The 22,844-nt window shown below is 34.7% G+C and overlaps 1 protein-coding gene across 1 annotated transcript; it reads right to left on the bottom strand.

Moving 5' to 3' along the window:
* Positions 1-13,740: 13,740 nt before the first annotated feature.
* On the bottom strand, positions 13,741-22,181 carry LOC7463813 (protein STICHEL-like 3). The gene is made up of 6 exons (XM_002317355.4): positions 18,975-22,181; positions 17,681-17,900; positions 16,820-17,383; positions 15,296-15,866; positions 14,528-14,591; positions 13,741-14,013 (listed from the first exon to the last, which is right to left on the bottom strand). The coding sequence occupies exons 1-6, from the start codon at positions 21,033-21,035 to the stop codon at positions 13,921-13,923; spliced, it is 3,573 nt and encodes a 1,190-aa protein (XP_002317391.1). The 5' UTR covers positions 21,036-22,181; the 3' UTR covers positions 13,741-13,920.
* Positions 22,182-22,844: the final 663 nt, after the last annotated feature.

Raw genomic sequence — 22,844 nt, 5'->3', positions numbered from 1 at the left:
AAAGTTTATGGTGAATTTAAAATTTGTTAAATTAATGATAAATTATTTAAGAATATAATCAATTATACAGTTAAAAATGAAAATAAATTAATTAATTAGGAATTAATTATTTCAATTAATTAAGTGTTGTGTTTAATTAAGGTTAAGTTGCTCAATTATGGATTTGTGTATATTGTTAGAATCGGCTAATAATATAGTTAAATACATACACACGTTCATGCAATAGAGCATAAACATGATTAAATTATGATGAATAACATGTTCCATTGAATTATTGATAAGTTGATGAATTTAGTATTTTCTTTAAATTATATTAATTTGCTATGAATTTGTATTTAATTTAATGCAATTGAACATGAAAATATTAATTAATAATGTATCATTTAACATTAAATTAAGAATTTAATTGTATTTGCTATAAATTTTATCTATTAGAATTAAAATAATGTAATTTAGTTAAAATAAATTATGCAATTATTGAAATGTTACGCCCGTGATATCCTGATATCTTTTCAAACTGTTCTATTCTTAAAAAAAAAAAAAAAAAAAAAAATTATCTTCCGCTATTTCACCATTTAATTATATTTTGAGTAGTAATTGACCAATTTAACCAAATTCTCTACAGTTTCGGTGAAAACGACATGTATGGCTTTGGCAGATAATTATCCAGATTTCTGTCCATTCAATAGCTTCCTTCTCCTTCTTCTAATTATGACTGTACAGAGAGGCAGAGAAAATTCATTTATGATGATCACAAAAGTCATTGTGCCTACCCTTTCGTTGACTAAACTGGACAGACAGACACCATTCAAACCTTTTGAAAACGACAATCTTTTTCCCACTTCTTTTATCTTATCATAAACCTGTGTCAGATACTCATTTTTTACCTTCACTTCTCAAAAATGTATTTGCTGTAATAAAATATTAAATTAATTTTTTAGATAATTTCAATAAATTAATATATAAAAAAATTATTTTAATACATTTTGGCCCTGTTTTCCCTCCCCTTTCATTTGTTGGGACTGTAAAAAATACCTTTTAGTCCTTTTTTTCTTAAATGAAACAAATTAAGCAGACGTTAGTGCCCTTAATTGTGAAGAAAGTAAACAAATGGCATACAATAAAAATAAGGTTGATGGGGCGTAACATAGGATTTGGTTCGAGGGTTGACCAAATAAGGGAAGGTTGGCCCACGCAAGTCGCGCGTGGAAGTTAAAAGAGAGTCCATGCATAGAACGGCAATGCTTTTTCTACTTTTTGACTATAAAAATTGTCCAGAGGCCAAGTTGACTCCACAAAACAAAAACACCAAAACACAGGACAGGACATCATGCACAACGCGGATTTCGATAAATTATTTTTTTTGAGTTATTTTTTTGAAATATTTTTTATTTTAAAAAATATATTTTTAATATCGATATATATAAAAAAATTAAAATATAAAAAAATTAAACAAAAAATTCCAAATTCTTGTGAAATGCTATTTGAACCGCGTGCATGATAAGACTTTAAGAATATTAAGAAATATTTTGAAATTTTGGGGAGCCTAGTAATAATTTTCAAGGGACTAAAATGCATAAAATTAAAAGACTAAAAATGATTTTTTGTTTTTTTAATTTTAGGATACTTTTTTATTACAAATATATATAGATTTAGTGATTGGCTATTAAAAAATAGTAAAATTAATATACATCACAATAAAAAGAAAATTAATATTCTAGATATCACAATAAAAATAGGGGATTAATTTTGACTAACTGTATGCACATTCAATGCCTGTGTTTTCCAAGAAATTGAAACCGGAGCTACGTGCCAATTAGGTTGAGGCGAATAAGTCAAACAACACTTATTAATGTTTATTAATTTGAATAAAATAGTACGAAGGAAAGTTCAACGCAGCAACCTCTCTATGGAGCCAGCTGGTTTGGGGCCATGGTGCTCAGACTTTAGAATATTCAGGTTTATAGAAATGTGTTAATAATTATTTTAAAAATATTTTTAAAAAAATATATTAAAATAATTTTTTTTATTTTTTAAAATTTATGTTTAATATTAATAAATCAAAATGATATAAAAAATACTAAAAATTAATTTTAAAATAAAAAAATTAATTTTTTTTCTTAAAAGAAAAACAGGTTGAAAATGTGTTTCGGACACCCCTGAACAGCAGCAGCAGCAGCCAGCAGCCGTTTGTTGAAGTTTTGGTCCTAACGTCAGTTTCAGTTAGGCATTGCATTAAACAAAAATTAAGATTAGTACACCTACCCGGCAATAGAAGGACCTAATTTTCAAATAAATAGTTCATATTATCGTACGTAATTTTCAAATAAATAGTTCATATTATCGTACGTAATTTTCAAATAAATAGTTCATATTATCGTATAGTACGAAATCGCTTAATTTTGCAACTAAACTAGTCAGAGGTCCGTTCATTTAACTGGTAATCTGTTGTGGTTAATCATTCGTTTATTTTATAATTCTTAATAAATTCTTTGTTTTTAATTTCATAATCATTTTTATCTTCATTGAATTTCAAGTCATTATAAGCATAGAATTGTGTGTTTGAATGTTTTTATTAAATAACATATCTCATTCCAACTGTGTGTGATTTAACAATGTCCCCACGACACCTAGAATGACCATCTCTATGTAAAATGATCCGATGTTCATAATCCGTTTATTTATAATTAAGCATTTATCATAATAATATATTTTATGACAATTTTGTAGAAATTAACAAAAGCCAAAGTATTAAGTAATAAGGTAAAGGGTGTGGGGGAATTTACTGGTCACCCACACCCAATGCTTCGTAGATTACAATAGTAATCCGCAATGTAATTTTTTATGTTCTTTTTTGTATTTTTTTTCCCTTTTTTTTCTTTCTTTGTTTTTTTTAAATTATCTTTTTTAATTTTACTTTTTTAATATTGAGCTAGTTAAAAATTTCGCTTTGTAATTTTTTTCCTGTAAAATACTGTGGATTGATACGGTGTTTTTCCATATGGTTTTTCTATTTTATTTTTTTATTTTCTAAAATTATATTTGTCGATTTTATTTTTTTAAGATTGATCTGATTGAGAATTTAGTTTTGTAATTTTTTTTCTTTAAAACATTGTTGATTGCTACAATGTTTCTCCACATAGTTTTTTTTATTTTGTTTTTTTTTATGATTTTCTTCAAAATTATTTTTAAATTTTAATTTTTAATATTGAGTTGGTTAAGAATTACAATTACAATATGTGAGGGAACCACTGTAGCTTTCCTCGCAAATTACTGTGGATTGTTACAATGTTTTTTCCCACATAGTTTTTTTTGTTTTTTTATGTTTTTTTCTAAAATTGTCTTTGTCAATTTTATTTTTTTAATATTAAGCTGGTTAAGAATTATAATTACAAGTAAATACAAATAAGGCTAAATCATGTGGGGAAAACACTGTAATTTTCCTCACAAAACACTATGGATTGATACAGTTTTTCCTCACATGATTTTTTTTCAATTTCTTTTGTGTTTTTTTTTTAATATTTTTTTTCAAAATTATCTTTGTCGATGTTATTTTTATATATATTAAGCTGGTTATAATTTAACTTTGTAATAAAGCTTAATCATGTGGGGAAAGCATGATAGCTTTCATCACAAAACACTGTGGATTGCTACATTGTCTCTCCACATAGCTTTTTTTTTTAAATTATCTTTTTTAATTTTATTTTTTTAATATTGAGCTGGTTGAGAATTACATTATAAGTCATTATAAATAAGATTAAATCATGTGAGGAAGCACTGTATCTTTCATCACAAAACACTGTGAATTGCTACACTGTGAATTGTAAGAGCTTTCTTTCTCTTATTCTTCTTTTCTCTCCTCAACCCCCCCTCCTTTAAATGATAACTTGGCCCTCTATGATTTTTGCATTTAAAATTCAATCCTTATCTTAAGTTTAAAAATATATTAAAGGTCATAATTAACAATAATAATTTAGATGATTCTCCCATGAATAATGACTCCACTAAGAAGTAAAGGGTTAGGCCTGACATTTTTTCTATTATTTATGGGAATAATTTTCTTTTGATGGTATGGATTTGCTTATTATGCGCCTTTTTTTTTCATCTTAATTGTTCATTATGCATTAAACATCACACCTGTTAAATTTGACAAACCGGACACACTTTGATCCATGAACCTAAGATTAAATAGAGAGAGGTGGTATTCGAAGGACTACAGTCTCAGATCTTATGCAACCAATCTCTCCACTCACATGGGAAATTTGTTTTCACAAGCAACGCTTTTCGAAGGCACACTACATGGTAACCTTTACAATTTTTTTTATACTAATCGAGAGAATTATATAAAAAACAGCCCCGTCAAGTAAATGGGGGCTGAAAGAAAAGGGAGAATACAAGAGAAACTTGAAAAATAAAAGTAAGACAACGAGAGACCCAACTAGTTAGTCTAATTCATGATACATTCAGGATTTCTAAAAAGATTGGAGCCCATATACCTGAAATTTCTAACCGAGGAATTCAACCAAAAGGCCAAACGATGGAAGGTAAGGTCAAAAACCACATCCCAATATGAGGCCTTGGACTTGAATATTAGACCGTTGTGCGCTATCCAGATAGACCAGTACAATACTTTACAAAGAAGGGTAATAGCATGACGCTGAAAATTTCCTTTAACCAAGCCGGATCATTCCTGAAAGTTATGATTTGGGTCTTTAGGCAAACAACCTAAACATCTAAACCAATTCAAGAATCTACCCAGAGAGACCATGTTATAAGACCATGTTATTATTTATGGAAAACATAATGTATAGTCTCAATCTCTTTGCATAAAAAAGGATAAAGAGCTTCCTCATAAATAATAATCCTCCTCTCAACTAAAAAAACCTCTTATACTGAGACTGTAATTTAATATGAGCTACATGAACACGTCCACTTTTAGAGGGGGCTAACCCTTTCCAAAGCAGAACGGGGGAGGAAGGATCCTCTGAAGCAAAGAGGTTATCAAGAAGATGGCAACCTGAGTGAACTGAATAAATGCCAGAGTTATGGAACTTCTATATCTTGTTGTCTTCACCTTCAGAGAAGACCAGACTACGCTCCACCTCTGCAATTAAGCTCTCCCACATGCAGAGTTCACGAGGCCAACAAGATCTCCTCCAAGACAGGTTGAACAAGGAATTGGTTAGGCTATATACATCTACAAGGCTTATTAATTGTTGTAGGGAGAGGTTATAAAGTCTGGGAAACAGGAGCTGGAGAGGGGTTGCAGAGCCTAGCCAAGAGTCAGTCCAGAACCTGATGTTTCTCCCATCACCCACTTTGAACCCGACATTGGATTGGAAAGGAATGACTATGCTTTCATTTAGGGAGATAGTCGAAACCATGCCATGCTAATATGGAGATAGAGAATCTATAGACATAGGAAGCCCATTTGCAAATTTAGGTTGATATTTTTTAAGGATGAGGTCTTGCCAACCTTCTGTCACTCCTTTATCAAGATTCCATAGCCATTTAAAAAGCAAAGCCAAATTTTTATTGTGGAGAGATCCTAGCCCGAGACCACCGAGGGGTTTACAATTTACTCTTGATGACCTTGTGCCAAACCACCTTGCAGATACTATATGAATTTGAAGTACCCTTCCAAATAAAAGAACGATTGATAGAGAAGATGGTTTTGGTAATACCCTTTGACATAGAAAAAATAGACATGTAATACAGAGACAGAGAGCTTAAAACTGATTTGATTAGACATATCCTCCCAGCGATGCTCAAAAACTTCCGTTTCCATGTACTTAACTTTACTCTGATTGTGGACCACACCAGTTTCCAAGTAGAGAGCCTACTTGGATTGACACCAAGAGGCAACCTAAGGTATCTGACCAGGAAAGTATCATTACGATAAAAAATTGTGTTTATCAGACCTGAAGTGCAGTTGTTATCCAAGTTGATTCCTATAAGTGAGCTTTTATAGAAATTAACTTTTAGGCTTAAGATGATCTCGAACTAACAAAGAATCCTTTTGGCATGCAAAAGAGAGGACTAATCATTTGGCAGGAAAATCAGAGTGTCATCTGCATATTGCAGATGAGTTATATGATGTCCTGGAGAAGTTTGCAGGCCCTTAAAATAACTCGAATTTGATGCCCAATTGAATAAAATTATTAACCCCTGAATTGCTATGTCAAATAGGAAAGGAAAAAGAGGGTCCATTTGCCTAAGATCCCTCTCCAGACTGAATTCTCTGCTAGGGGAGCCGTTTATCAAGATGGCCAATTTGGATGTGGATAAGCATTCAAAAATTAGCTTCCTCTAATGAGAGCCAAAACCCATATAACCCATGGTAGTTTCAAAATGCCATGGACAACCTTTAATAAGAAAGTGTGCCCCTTCTTGTTGCAAATGCCATGGACAACCTCTTTTGCTATCATGAACCCATCTAGAATTTGACGCCCGACAATGAAAGCTGATTGATTTACACTGATCACATCTAGCAGAACACTTCGGAGCCTAGTAGACAAGAACTTTGCCAATATTTTATATAACCCGTGTATCAAACTAATTGGAAAAAATTAGGAGAATCTACTCAACCCCTTAGTCTTTGGAATCAAAGTCATAAAAGAAGAGTTGATACCCTTGGGTAATTTGCCAGTTCTAAAAAATTCTTTGACCATCGCAAAGACATCTAAGCTGATAAGGTTCCATACCTTTTCATAGAAGGAGAAGGTGTACCTATTAGGACCGGGAGCTTTTTAATCATCACAGTCTCACATGATTTGCTTCACTTCCTTCATTGAAAGAAGTCTTTCTAACAAAATTGAGCTAGCCTCTGAAATTTTATTGAACCCCGAGCCTTCCATTTCAATTCTTCTGCATTTTGGGTTGGCAAACAAAGTGGAGTAGAAGTTGATAGTGCCCTCTTTAATGTCATTTAAAGAGACTAGATAGCTATCATTCAGATCGATCTTACTAATGTGGTTGCAGTCTTTTCTTAAACTTGCTGATAGGTGTAAGAAACGAGTGTTCTTATCCCCTATCTTGCACTGGTTTTGACAAGATATCTGCCTCTAGATATCTTCAACCTTCCTGCTAACCTCTCAAAGCTCAGAATTCAGACCTTGGAGCTTTGTTTTTTCAGTCGCAAACAGGGGACACACCTTGCTTAGATCTTCAAGGGTTGTAATAACATTCTGAATGTCTGTAAGTTTTAAGTTCTGATCACTAAAAGTGGATTTGTTCCACTGTCTCAGCCTTTTTCCCATAATCCCCAGCTTCATAACCAATTTATAATTGCCTGGAAATTCCTTACAGCTATTAGACCAAAAGACCTCAAAATCAACTAAGAAGAAAATGTGCGACAACTAATAGTTTATAAAACAGAAAAGCTTCCACCCCTGATCTACCTTAGAGTTTTAAAGCATGTTGTACGTGCATTTTATGAGCCATATTATTGTGCTTTTTCTCTCACCTTTTCTTACAGCACTCAACTTAATAAGAGCATGTGTCTTTTGGATTCCTAACAGGATGGTGCCAAAGACTAATATGACTACCAATGAAGTACTCATTGGGACATTCGTCATTGAAACCAAAACTCTCCAACAGCAAGAAAGAGATTGCCGAATCGTGAAAGTCATGTGCCAACCACGTTAAAAATCACTAAAAGACTAATGATGTGTCCCAACCATTAACCATATTTGAGAGATTGAGCAAACATGATCAAGTAGCATTTAAGAAGTGCTATGGGTGAATGACTGACTTGTTGAGAGTTCCTGTGCGAGATGATGCTATCCTAGAAATGGTTTCTTATTTGGAACATAAAATATCTTTGCTTCACTTTCAGTTCAACTAATCTCACCCCTACTATGGAAGAATACCAATCACTATTAGAGTCTCCAAAGCTATTGTATCAAAACTACACTTACTATCCTAGTGCACAAGCACCACAATGATTGGAAGTTCAATTGTGTTTGAAAGTTACTACACTTAAGCCTCACTTATGAGGAGAAAACTAGAGGATGGTTATGGTTACAATGAGAATCTAAATTTGACAAAAAGTTGAGTAACAAGGATGCGAATAAGGGATGGTTGAGGATTATTGCTCTAGGGATCTTTGGATTGGTTTTGTTCGCTGCATATACCAATCTAATTGACTATAAGGCCATAAATATCCTGGTTCAAGTCAAGACCTAAAATGCTAATCCTGTATAGGCAATCATTTTATAATTTATCTAAATTCTAAACTATATTCAGAGGCTTGGTTTATAATATAAGGCCTACTATATTTGCATTCTCTCTTGGTTGGCTTTGGGGAAGGAGTATCATTCAAGATTTTTGTTGCTATCATTGAACAAATATGATCTTAGAAAAATAGGAAGGTGTATACCAAGATTTGAAGTCGGATCAAATAGTATAGAGAGCAAAAATACCTTGATTTAGAGCTGGCTAAGACTGTGTGGAGTGGGAGGACCTTTATAAAGCAAAAATCCCTTGATCTTCAACCACAAAATATTAAAGGATATAAAAGATAGCATGAAAGAAATGGGGTTGGCTCCTCATATCCTGCCCAAGCTATATGGCATTTCACGAAGAAGCATAGTTGCAGACAACTCCCAAGATTTAGAGGGAAAAAGCATAATGGTGCAACAAAATTCTTCATGAAAAACTCAAAACTAAGATGGTTGAGGTGACTCATAAAAGCATAAGATTGAAGATGATCGTGGAAAGCTAAAGATCATCCAAAGCGACATGGGCAAGGAAATAGAGCTACTCAAGTGAAAGAAACAACATTTGGGACAAAAAGTGTGACGTTGAAAGGTGAAGAAGATAATACTAAAAGAAAAAAATCAAGAGTTGATTAAGCTCATTGCAAAACTTTGCCAAGAAAAAGAGAAATTTTCTGCAGAGTCGGTCAAATAAAGAAATATGCAAGTTAGGATGAATGTTTTAACAAAACATATGGACTAGCTAAAAGAGAACTCAAGGAAAATAAGTACAAGAAAATAAAGCTCAACGTAGCAAATCCAAGCACGTTGAAGAAGAGTTAGAAGCCGTTAAAGGGTGATACGAGAAGAAGATAGCACAACTTCTTAAACAAAACGCATATCTCAATCAATTTGGGGCAAAAAACTTGGAACAAGTTTGCAAGTACGAAGCCATGACTGCCAGGGTTACTCATGAAGCTTAGGTCTTGAAGGATATAGCTTGAAATATAGATCGAGGATCTAGGAAATATGATCAACATGTCATGGGAATTTATTTAGACACCATTATAATGATTTGTTATACGAATCAACATATAATAAACAGCCTCCTCCTCTTATGAGGGACCAACTTAAAAAGTTTTGAACTTTGAACGTCTCATAAATTAAGTGGTTTGATTTTAGCTTTATCTTCTCAATCTATTTAGCAATCTTTTAAGGCACAATTTATTTTTAATTTTAAATATTTGCGTTTGAGGTACTACATAATCTCAAATAAAAGCACACACAAGGCTAAACAATAAGTGTGTTTGGCTTGGAGGTATGGTGGCTTTTTTTCAAAGAAACAACACCCTTTAAGCACAAACCACACATTCAAAAGCTAAAAAAACATGCTTTTTATATGGATTTCACAAAAAAAAAAGAAGCTAAAACTACCTTCCATCCTACATTTCCCCTTCGACTAGTCTTCTCATGAAAGCTCTTATAGGGATCTCATCGACGGTATGGATAGCAAAATACAGTAGAACTTCATCGTCTATGGATACCCCTTTAAATTCGAGTCCCTCAAAAATTCATTTAGTCTTGTTCGCACCTTACTCTTACCATTGGTGTTTTTTAAATTTCTCGAGCATTCTCCCTCTAGTGCATTGATCCAATGCTTGAAGCTTAATTGGGTAAAGGGTTCGTACTCACGTTTAGAGTTTCTTCGAATGTTATCCACCCAGCTTTAATCAACTGCATGAGCATTTTCTTTAAGGCACTGCACGTTTGAATATTATATCCTGCAGCACCAGCATAGTACTTGCAAATGAGGTCAGGTTTGTACCAGTTGGGGTAAGTTGGTTGCAGAGGTGTCAGGGGTTCGAGAGCTACATCTTTGATGCTTAGTAGCTTTTGATACATCTTATTTAAAGGCAGCAGTAATGAAAGTAGTTGTTCCTGGACTCTTTGGTAGTTTTTCTTTGGGAAACTTTCAGTTTGGTTTTTGGCTTGGAGATTTTGGGGCTCAGGTTTTCTAGCAGAAAATTAAGGGTTGAAATTGATATTGGTAATTTGGGATAAAAGGGAGGGAGTGTGGTAGTTTTGGAATTGGTTTTTCCTACCCCTATAGTCACCTTCAACATGGTAGTATATTCTTGCGTTGTTAATAAGAGAAGCTTGCAAAAGTAATTTTTCTTTGTTCTTGATCAGAGTTTTTTAAAGTTGCAAGAGTGCGAGCATGTATCTAATAATTAGTATAAATATAGCAGAGTTTAGCTTAAATTCTGCATCTATTTATTGAAATTCAACAGTCTTTGGCAGATGTATTTGTTGTTTTTTTCTTAACAAGTCATCAGAAGTTCACAAGAAATTATTAGTTAGATGTCCTGAGACCATTCAACATATTTGCATGAGTATTAAACCCACAACAAAACCATTACCTTTGTTTAGCTCACGAAAATTATGTAAATCCTAGGCGCTAGACCCAAGCTACTTGGGTCTGGTAACCACGCCAGGCCCAAGCACCATGTATCTAAAACCACGTCAGTCCTAAGTGTCATGGGTCTAAAGGGCATACAATTTTAACTTTTAGGTTGGGGCTTCTTTTGTCTTTTCAAAAAAAATAATAATATTAAACAGTGAAGATACAACAATACCTCTAAAGGGGTGAAAAATATGCATGTATTGAGAGGCTTCTTCATCTTTTCCTTTTATTAAAATAGTTCAAATACAAAATTACCTTCGGATATCAAGAGAAACAAGGCTGCATGTAGGGGTGTTTTCATCATTTTCATATGGTTTTATTGTAAATATCATGTGGGGTTGCCAGACCCAAACGCTTGGGTCTAGCACCCATGTCAGGCTGCTAGACCCAAGTGCAGGTCTGGCATGGCTTCCAGATCTAAGGCTCTCGAGTCTGGCATAGCTTCTAGACCCAAGGTGCTTAGGTCTGCGCTTGGATCTGACATGGTTGTTAGACCTAAGTAGCGTGGGTCTGCGCTTGGGTCTAGTAAAGTGTTGAGTGGAGGTTTAAAAATTAACTCACTTGGTTAGGTTTAATAACATTATTAAAACATTCTCCATACTTTTAATATTTTTTTAAAAAAATTGATATTAACTCGTTGTGGAGCGCGGCCAATATACTAGTGACATTCTAAAGAATAAAAGGTTTCGTGGTTTGGAGTTGAAAATTAGATTTTATAGTGGGATGCCTCCAAAGTTTATACAAATCTCCATTACAATTGTTATTCGAAGGATACTGAAGATGCTCTAAATTAGCTAATAAACATTCCTTCTAATATTTGAGCTGGGCATTTTTTTGATAATGAAGTTAAGGTTGAAAATATAAATAAAAATTTAGCTAATTCATTTAACAATTATGAGTATACCAATTATTATGTTATTGGAGAAGATTAGGTTGAAACTTATATGTAGATTTCATGATAAATTTGCTTAGGCTGCAAGTTAGGAAACACATTATATGGAATTTTTTTAATTGTTTAAAGATAGTGAGAACTTGAATATTGTGGATCCTTGTTGTTGTTATTGCTAGTTTAGATTATGGATTTAACTTTATTTAATGTGCATGCTTTTACAATATTTAATATTGACATTTCATGCATTTTGTTTACTATGAAATACATTTATTTCATTTCATTTGTTCATGTTGAACAACATCATAGTTAGAAACATTAACATTATATATATTAAATTAGCTACCAACAACAGCTTTACACTTGCAAAGCTAGCCTCCATATTGTGACTCTTTATTCAAACTCTACGTAATTCATCTTTTATTTTCTTCACTTCGTCTAGTATTTGATCGATATCATTAGCACATCCTCTCTCTACTATAGTTCAATTTCATTAATAGGTCTGCATCAATAAATGAACATATTATCGTTTGACTTGTTATCATATTGGTAGAATAACTTGTTTTTATTTGCTTCTGTTTTCGATATCCTGACAACTATTTTTCCTTTTATTTTATATATTTTTTATTCTTGAATTTTAATCCATCAAAATTGTTACTAGTTTGTATGATATTAGTATTTGATGAATATGATAACATGTTGAAAATGTTTTTGCTTGTTAGCAATAAATTTGTTACAAATTTTAGATTATTGGAAGTGTGTTTTTGGTTTGTTGTTAGTCGTTTCTAAACTGGAAATTGACAGTGTGTTTTTGCTAAAAATATTGGTTGAGTTTTGTTGAATTTTTGGCAGTGTTTGCTGAAAATTAGGATTCGTATCTAAAATTAGGATTTGTGGTGGTCTTTTTGGTGGAAAATTGATTGACTTTTATGCTCAAATGGTATCTTTTTGCTGTAAATTTTTTTTGCTGGAAATGTTGAAAACATGTAAATTTTTTTGAAGAATTTGATGTTTACATGACTAGAAATGATGACGGAAAAGGGAGGGGTTTTTTGTTAATAACATGGAAATGATGGTAATTTTCTAATTATTAATAATGGATATTTTTTCAAGAAATTGTTAACGGTAACTTGAGTGGCTTTTTTTTTTTTTTTTTGTTATTTTAAAGCAATAGAAACTTTTTTAGTCATTAAATAAAATATAATTGCAATTTTATAAATAATTTTTTTATTATTTTTACTTTTTTTTAGCACATCAGAGAGAAAATATGAAGTGTTATGAATATATAAACTTTACAATATAAAATATAATTTCTGAAAGACCAGAAGCAAAATGAAAAAACTCATTAAAGTACAGCGGGACGCCATAGAATTAAGAATGAAAAGAAAAGTACAAATGATCCAACAATCAACAAGTGATCAACACCAGATTTTGCTCTTAATTTTCAACCTTCTTTTATGAACGTGAAGAAACAAGATGCCTCCTTCACTATTCTGTGACTTCCTTGTTAAGAATAATAAAAAAGCTAAGACAAACATGAAAGAGAAGTAGAGAAGGCCAACAAACCTTGCAGCAAAGTAGACAAAAAAGATTCAGCTTGATCTGTCGCCTTCGTCATTCAGCAGACCGGCCACGGAAATGTGACTAATCGTTACTGCTACTTTTGTTCAACATTTTAGCATTTGAAAAAAAAAAATTGGACTTCTACCATGCAAGATGTCAAGTGTTTTTATTCAATTCTCGAGCTCATACCACAAGCTTAATGGCTACAAAGTCCGTCTACTGGTGTGACTAAATGTAAATACAGGACATTTTCATTCAAGAAGTGACATTACATAAGGAAGAAATATAATTATATGGAAGGAAGGAGAAAATGGCCGTCATTTCTCTGCTCCAGGGCATTCCTGGGCCTGAGCATGGACGTCTTCCATTTCTACTATGCTAGACATAGCCCATAACTACCGCAGTCTAATTTGGGATGAGAGGTGACTAAATTTGGAAGACATGTCTTCATTAATGAATAGTCCATCCTTTTGTCCCAGTAGGCAGTATCCTGTACTAAACTACCAACGCAGACTAGTCTTACCATCCAGTCTGCCATAAGAAAAGTCAGGCCTCGCTGCAATTGAGTCCAAGAAGCTACGCTAAATTAATGACTGCACGAATAAGGCTATTTTCACCAAAGAAGCTACACTAAATTATTATTTTCCCTGCATTCTAATCAGAAAGACAGAAACAACAATCACATTTATTCAACGTAAAAAGATGAATAGAGTCGTTAAATGGAGAGAAAATGGCTAATTACACTAGCTAGTATTGATGAAGTTGAATTCTGAATCCTTCAAAGCCATTCCATATTTTCCCTTGATCTACCTAGGAGGTTTAGAAGAGAGACACTTTCCACAGGAGACAAGCTTCAGTAATGAACGTGGTTTTCGTGTCCTGATTTTCATACGAGAAAGCTGCAAGAACCAACACAACCAACATTTTAAAATCAGACCACATCAAAATACTTACTCATTTTTACAAAATGGCACCCCTTGGACAAAACGTACATCTTGGGAAATGTTTTAATCATTATGGTAATTTCTGTTTACTTGTGTAGTCAATGACCAACATGAGTTGCAACTAGCGTGTAATGAGCGGCAATTCATATATTGTATAATGCTTACATGTTTTTGCAGACTTCTATTTTGTTTGGTTTGACTCACTGTATGAGCCTAAAATGAAGAAGCTAGAATTGGGACATGCATGCTAAAAAGGATTGAACGAATTTACAAAAAGGACAGCAAACATTATGAAAAGTAAACATGAAAAATAATTAATCTCACAAAAAGCATAGCAACGGTTGATTTCTATTTCAGCATTATGGGAGAACATGCAGGATATAATCACGCTTAAAAATATTTTTATGAGCTACAATGATGCGTATTGAAGACTTTGCATCAATATCATCAGCCATCTAGGGTTAATTACCTTCCGACGTGTCACTCTTGTTGCTTTCCAGCAAAGCAAGCTTCTTGATCTAGGTTCCAGTCTCCTGTAAAACTACAATGCATAAGAGCCAATTTGATAGGACAAAATATGATAAGAAAAATGTACAAAAGAACTCTCTTCCCAACTCAATTAAGTTCTGGTCACAAACTAGTCAAGAGTTTCATTTTTTGTACATTAAGAGGCTAATTGGACCAGAGACTAAACAACAAAGGTTAATCTTCTTCTCCCTTAATCCATCTCATTCCTGGTGTGAGGGGATTCAAATCCCAGGATGCTTGGTGCAATTCCAAGGAGACATTACCCCCTATGCCACCAAGCCCCTACACATGCCCAGGCTTCTTTGGAAAACTTTGACATAATATAAATCTTTTTAAACTATGCACAAGTTCGTATAAAATCAAATTACTACTCACTGATCATACATGGTTTTACAATTGATAGATAGTTGCTACTAAAATCTACTCTTTGGCAGAAATAAAAGGAGGGTTTATTACCCTTCCTGTCAAGTACTCCCTAGGATTTTTTGAGAAACAAAAAAATTCAGAACTCAGCCTTCTGGAACTACCAAGACCTCCTTTCTGTTCATCACATATAGCACATACAGCAACCACTTTTCTAGTATAATAAAGTTCACTGCTAAAAGTTGGTTCCAGCTTCTACCGAGTCTATTTGACTCCAACCAGGAATAAGAACTAGACTGGCATCATAATAGGGTGAAAAGGAATAAACAATTCTGCAAATACGTACAAATTTTCTTGTTCAAGCTTTTCAGCTATGGAGACTGCTTTGTGTTTTGACCATTCAGCCTGCTGTGTACATCCTTCAGCTTGCTGAATTACATGCGCAAGGGAAACCTTGCTTCTCACAATGCTCTTACTCTGACTTGGTTCCCCAAGTATTCTTCTTTCCACCATAGACCCCATGGCTGGTTTCTTATTCGAAACTGATTCTCCTGCCCATGTGCGCTGTAAACCTCTTCTACTAGATTCTACATTGTGGTTTGCTGGTTCATTACCCTCATATTTCCTTGGAGAAGCTGGTATTTCAACAATTTCACTCCTCCCTTCTAGAGAATCTCCAGTCCTAGGCATTCTGCTCCCAGCATTAGGCTCTGAGTCCATAGCCATCTGAGATGAACCAATTTTAGAAGCTGCTGGCAAGTGGAACCCTGCATTTGTTTCCTTGTTCAACTCACATCGGATCTCAATTGTCACTGGCGATCCAAGAACAGATTCAAATGCTTGTAAAATATGTGCCCTAAACTTCTCTGCCTTCAATTTGGTGAGATGTGAACTGAATATCAACTGCACAGTTGGAGCTGCAAAAAGATAAAAATAATAGTAATTTGGAGTTAATTAACTATGTGCAAGAAGTGAATGTAAAGAAAGTATTTGTTTGCCAAGCAGGGACATGGGACATCAATGTGATGTCCACAATATCTGGAATGCCAACTAAACAGAAAGATTATCCCACAAGCCATATATTTTTGGACATTTAAGCTGAAAAAAGGAATAGTGGAGTCAAATAGGAATGGTGGAGACATGAGAGAATGATAAAACGTTATCGAATCTTGATAAGAAACTCAAAGAATCTTAATTAAACAGAGTTCTCCCACAGCAAGCTTACAGTGAATCATAAATAAATACACATAAATATAACATGGGAAATAGACATACATACATTCATTATTTACATGTCTATCCATGTCCCTGAATTGTAATTTTTAGAATTGTTGTGTGCAACACTTATTTATGTGCCAAGAACTAATAATGAGGAGCAGATTTAAAGTTTAAATTGATAAGAAGAGAAATTATAATTATTACATTGGTGGATAGAGGATCCTAACTACTTCTGACAGTTGCATTGCAATGAGGCACCATTAGTTGAAGTGCAACACACCGTTCATCATTGAGCCCACCTAAAACAGCTAGTGGTTGAAACAACAAGTTACTTCATTTCTTGGGTTTTTTGTTTTACTTTAAGATGTATTTTTCAGTCCACAAGATTGCACTTTAGAACCCCATTCAGTCAGTAATCTTTAATAACGCAAGTATAACTTGAACAAACTAACTCCAGTTAAGAAATTATTCAAAGGCCACAAATCAGCTTGGCCACTATTTTTAAGCTTCCTTATGCCAAACATTTCATTCACAGAATGCAATCAAAACCTGATAATTGTATAATTTTCAAAACTATATAGTTGGTTAACCATTGCGCTTCTGTAAATGACACAATAAATGTAAATGGAAGATGTATATGAATGGAATGTACCTGCCCCAAAACTGACAGAGATTAGCTTTCCTTCTTGATACAAGAACTCTCTCATACTGTTAATTTGAATCTTCTCAAGCACCTCCAACCAAATTTCTTCATGTCCCTTACGGCTTTTACCTGAAACCTGCCTGCCATTCACCCGGACTGCATCAGAAGTTTGCACAGATGTCCATTGAGAAGCCATCCCAGATGCAGCATTTCTTTTTCTGTCCATGTTAATACCATTTGTTGAACCACTGTTCTGGAAATTAGCAGAAGTTCCACCAGGGAGATTTTCCAATCTGACATGCGTTGACAAACCTCTCTTGTTATTGGGCATCTCCACCCGTTCACCACCTTTCCTGGCAATATCTCTTCCACCCATGTTATTTAGGGCCAGAGGGCTATGATTAAAACTAGTTTCTGTGGATGAACTAGGGAGCAGATACTGCTGATCGGGAGCAAGTTGAAGCAAGGCAGCTGTTAGCCATGTTAATTTGTCATTTGACATCCTAAGTTGTTTTTCAGCCTCTGACAAAGTTTTGAGGGCCTGACGCAGCTTTTCCATATCATCTTTGGACACTAGAAGCAATTAAATTGTGGTCAAATTTTTATGAACAATAAGCTGAATCATATAACACAGTATAGAGCCTTTTGATGAATGAGGGGGAGTAGGAAATTCATGAAGATATAATTTCAAACACCAAAAACATTGACATAATGATTCTTCACCAATCAATTAGGTAAATAAGAAGACAGGAAGGAAAGTCCCAAATCAGCAATTTCAGGTAAAAGGGACAATAATCACAGATTAATTAAAAGATGGATTGTTCAATAACATGACTGATACACAAAGTGTCAAATAACTTTTGAACTCACATGGATTTCGTCGAAAAAACTTCCTTCTAGGCCTTTCTTTTGTGAAATCATAGCTACCAGCTAGTATATCAGTGATAACTGTAGCAAGTTGTGACATTAAAGCTAATGGCTCTACACCAGTTTCCATTATGACTCTCAAATTCTTCACAGTATTTACTGTGTCTGCAGATATTGCTAAATCAAGAAGATCCACTAATTTTTCATCAGAGATTAGTCCAACCTGTAAAAAGATTTGTGTAGTTTAGAGCAAATCAGCAGAAGGAAATCATATTTAATAAAGTGAGACAGTTAAGGGCAGTTCAATCAAGAGACATCTAAGAGACCAGAGCACTAAAACTAGCAACCAAACAGGCAAATTTGGTGCTTGGTTAGATGATAGCCCATGATGGATGATGATAGGCAAGAACAGTGATACTGTGAGATTCATGTTCAGCTAGCAAAGCAGAATAAACATAAGCAAACAATCACAATCAAAAAGTAATTTTTTTAAGCCATATCTGGAATCTATAACAGTGGTTCAACTGAATGTCCTACATCTGATATCCAAAAACATGGATACTCCGAGAAGTTTATGCATGTGGTCTACTGCATCTAAACAGGAACTCAGCCAGAAGCCACAAATGGTAAATTCCTCTTCAATCTACTCTTCATCTAAGCATCACGCTGTTAACAGTATCTTCTTTTTGGCATCACCACCACAATATAGCACTATTTCTTGTTACTAGTTACCCTTACAGGCCTAAAAATAATCTAATGTCTGGAAATGTTACATACAGAAATAAAAAAATAAAAAAACACGAGAAGAAGAAGAAGAATGGTTTGTTCAGAATTTAGATCAAATGAAATGAGATCAGTATAAGGATAGGCTCGTATTTTAGCAGCAGAATAACATGCATGCAAGTAGAACTTTTAATTTTGAATGCAAACATAGAACAATAACTTCCTTTAAATGCTAATGCCATCCAACATCAATAGCACAGAAAATAGAAGCCACGTGATTTTTGTCAAAAAAGTGAAAGTTAGCAGATCCTATATCATCACGTAAATTTCAAAGCATTAATTGTCTGAAAATTGAACTGCTATAATTATATTTCTAACATATACATCAACACCAATACCTTGCAGGCTAGTATACGCTACAGAACATTACTTTGAAGCATGATTTAAAGGGGCAAAAATAACACTGACAGTATTGGAATTCAGGGTGGAACATGCCATTTTTTTAACCTATGTATAATGACATGAAATCTTATTGACGTTTTAATCATAGTCACAACAATGTGGAAGCACTTACCAATTCCTGAACCAGAGGAACAGATATCTTCTGCCCAAGCAAACTTAATTGTTCAAGTGTCATCTCAGCATCCCTCAAAGATCCATCTGATCGCGATGCAATAAGTTTTAGAGCATCCTTATCAATATCTATATCTTCTTTGGATGAAATCCACTGCAAAGTATATATAATATCTGCATCTTTAAGCTTTGGGAAAAAGAATTTCTGGCATCTGGATATAATTATATGAGGCAAAACATCAAGACTTGAGCAGACAAGGACAAAAACTACACGTCTGGGTGCTCGATCAATGACCTTCGATATGGCACTCCAGCAGTCAGGGGCCAGAGTATCACAGTCATCGAAAATAAAAACTCTATATTGAGATGGCGTCTGAGAAATAATCATATTGTCAAGCAAATCTATGATGCTCTTGAAGTCAAAATTACTGACTGGGCCAACTTCCCTTATATTTCGGCTCTTACCCATATCATGTGAAATGCAAGAATTGCAATAGCCACAAGGTTTGGGATGTTCCAGAGATTGACAATTCAAAGCTCTGGAAAATATCCGAGCACATGAGGTTTTCCCAGTACCATGAGGCCCATAAAACACATATAGAAACCCAACCTTCCTCCTAACAGCAGCATTAGAAAGAGCTTGCGCTGCTAAATTCTGTCCCACTAGATCTCTGAAGGTTCTCGGCATGTACCTTTGTGTAAGATTTTGATGCCTACCATTCTGGTTCCGCCCAAGCTTACGTTGTTCACCAGATCTAGCTTCAGAAGCAAGATCAGAATCAATATCATTTTTCAACAAATGATCAGCATATATACCTAGCTCTCCTGAATAGTCGTGCACCCAACCAGCATTATCAGTGCTTTCTTGGGATCCGGATGCCTCCACTAGTAGAGGCAAAGCCTCTACATCAGATTTAGTAGATGAACTAGAACGATCAGATGCCACAGGCATACCAGGAAAATCTCTCCCATGGGAAGCAGTGCTACCTTTCCTTGTGTCTGACAAGCCACAAGATAAGCTTCTTCCAGCAATATCAAGGATTGTTTTACCCCTGTGATGAATTCCTGACCAATTCCATGGAATCCCACATCCATTTCTGGGAGCCCTTGTGACATTTTGGTCCCCATATTCTTCTTCCTCCATGTGATACCTTGGCCGTGCTGAACCTTGAGCAAATGAATTGGAAGCAACAGACATTTCCTTCTGTCCCCCAACATCCCTTGAAGCTGGAGCAGAAGCCCGAGTTCTTCTGGTACTTCGAAACTTTCGCCTTCTCACTCTATGCACCCCGCCATAGCCACGAATACTGGTCTCAGGCTCAACAATTTTCTCCTGCCGGGTGTGTCTTCCATGAAGATGCATGTTGGAAGATGCCACATCAGTATCCATTGGAATCTCATGTAGCTGCTCTGAAAGGGTCTTAATATGCACATCTTGACTATGCTTCCCCTTATGTTTACTTTTTCTATCTTTTGATTCGGAATTCCCTGAAACGGTATCATGAATTAAACCATCAACAGCTTGATCTTGTAAAGGGTCTCCATCACCACCCAGCTGATTAACCCTATTACTTTTTTTACTAGATTCTTCTCTCTTAACTCTTCTACCATCCCTAAATCCACTATTAATGCTACGATCACTAATAGCTGCTACCCCATCATTATTACCCCCACTAACATCACTTGGGACAACCTTTGATGGTGCCAAATTTGCCGAGGGTGAAGAACTACCGAACAACCTCCTACCTTCCCTTCGACGCTCGGTGCCAACCGAGCTTCTACCTTCTCGAATGGTTGCATCTGTGTCCCCTTTCTTAGGAAGCAAATCAACTACAGAAGGTGAGTGCCATGAAGGAGGACTGGCCGAAGGGTCCCTCAAAGATCGGGACCTCTGAAGGGCAATGAGGTCCCGGATTAATGACCTATCAGCCAGAATGGGGCTTTGCTTAAGCATATGGTTTTTCAGATGAATACAATTGGTCAAATGAATATGATTTCGAAGATGATCACCGATATCACCATTTGCATCCTTGAGAATCCTAGTGCGGACAGCCTTGGTCATGATCAGAACATAAATGCAAATGATAGCAGAATCTCTAGAGGATTAACAAAACCAATCGAACTATATTGCATTTTGCTTTCCAAACAATAGCCACCCCAATAATCAAATCTCTTGTTACTATTGCTTTCAAAAAGGCAAGTAATTATATCCCATTAACTGATTGTCAAAACCCACAGAAAAAGCCAAAACTCAAGCAATCAAAGAACCTCCCTAAAAAACAAAGCAACCCTCCATCAAATTCAAGGCGTTCATTTTTATCTCAAAGGGAATAAACCCATTTGCAATTATAATACCCCAAATCCCCGACAATTCCCTCCAAGTGCAACTAATTCTTCAAAATAATCATCATTTGCTCCTGAAGAGCATAGAATCATCAGTGCAAACTATCAAAAAAACAGCTTACTAACCCAAACCCATGAAACCAAACTCAAAATATCAAGCATTTTTTAAGGCCTCCAAACTGCACTATCACTCTACATTAACTCCCATACTAAGCCCCTCAGCTTCAGCTCAAAAAGACTTTAGCACTAACACTTTTAACCTTTAACATGTAAATCATTCACCTCCCAGAAGCTAAAAAACAAATCCAACATGCAAAGTCTAAATCTTTAAACTTGAAACCCCAAGGAAGAAGCTTTTGAAGGTCATAAACCCATTTGCAGTTATGACAAAATGGATAGCTAACAAAAAATGCTTGAGATTGAAAGAATAAGGGGCTAAAATAGAGAGAGAAGAAGAAGAAGAAGAAGGAAGCACGGCAAAAGTAACAAGAGTAACACTACATTCACCTGAAAATTTCCCAAAAGCAAAAACAACCCGTTTAGGCCATTAAGGCCACCAGATTAGATCTCTCTCGCAGACTCTTATTGGTACCACTGAAAGTTACCAACTTGACATGCAATTCACGAGGAACAGTGTTACTTTTCATAGAAAAGGATAGTCCAGAAAACCCCACTTGAGAAACAGAATTAATTCCTAGAGAGAGATGAAGTTTGAAACTTAGAGAGAGAAACTGAAGAGACAGAGAAGGACTATACAGAGAATCTTCAGGAGTGTGATTTCTAGACAGAGAAAGAGGCGAGATCTGTCAGAGAGAGAGAGGGGGGGGGGGCAGTGGAAGCAAGACACAGCCAATAAAGCAGTGTGACATTTTGTTTGAGCATGCAAATGAAAAATATTGCTTTAATATTCAAAACTATTTATTTTTTTACCTTTATATATAATTATAAATACACGAATATGATTTTTGGACATTAATTCGAGGTTCTCTCGCTCAGCTAAGAAAATAAGATCAAACCACCCTAGTTTTTGCTGCTCTTAGGAGTTAGGACAGTCTAGCTGGTTTTTATATTATTTTTTTAATGCACACTCCTCCTCCTCCTCCAACTAATTAAACATTTTATACGAGCGAGAGGGTAGCTTTATAAAAAGAAAAGAAATTCACATTATTATGTGAAAAAGAAATTTCTTGTAAGAGATTAGTTTAAAAATGTGATCAACTTTTGTAATGGTGATGGAAAAGGGATTTGGTTTAATAAGCAAAGGTAGGTTATGGAGAGAAGACAACAAACTGAGAGTCAAGTAAGCCTTTTTATGGTTGGATCTAAACTCTAAAATCTACGTTGTAGAGTTGGCAACTGTTGGTGGGGACCGTAAAAAACCATGAAGTTAGTTTCTTAAGGTAGGATGCTTTTTTTATTTTTATTTTATCAATATGTTCATGTGAACGTGTTTCATTTGCATTGTAAAAAGGTATTCGAGATGGTGATGATAATTATTTTTTAAAATATTTTTGTTTAAAAATATAAA

Source organism: Populus trichocarpa, chromosome 11 (assembly GCF_000002775.5).
Source record: "Populus trichocarpa isolate Nisqually-1 chromosome 11, P.trichocarpa_v4.1, whole genome shotgun sequence".
NCBI lineage: Eukaryota > Viridiplantae > Streptophyta > Magnoliopsida > Malpighiales > Salicaceae > Populus > Populus trichocarpa.
The sequence above is the reverse complement of the archived record's forward strand: the minus strand, read 5'-3'. Positions and strand labels throughout refer to the sequence as shown.

Excerpts from the sequence above, each read along its gene's own strand:
- LOC7463813 (XM_002317355.4), bottom strand. The coding sequence starts at position 21,035 with ATGACCAAGGCTGTCCGCACTAGGATTCTCAAGGATGCAAATGGTGAT. Across the intron at positions 15,867-16,819 it reads CTCTGTCAGTTTTGGGGCAG|CTCCAACTGTGCAGTTGATA; the intron begins GTACATTCCATT and ends ATCTTTTTGCAG. Across the intron at positions 14,014-14,527 it reads CAAGAGTGACACGTCGGAAG|CTTTCTCGTATGAAAATCAG; the intron begins GTAATTAACCCT and ends TGGTTCTTGCAG.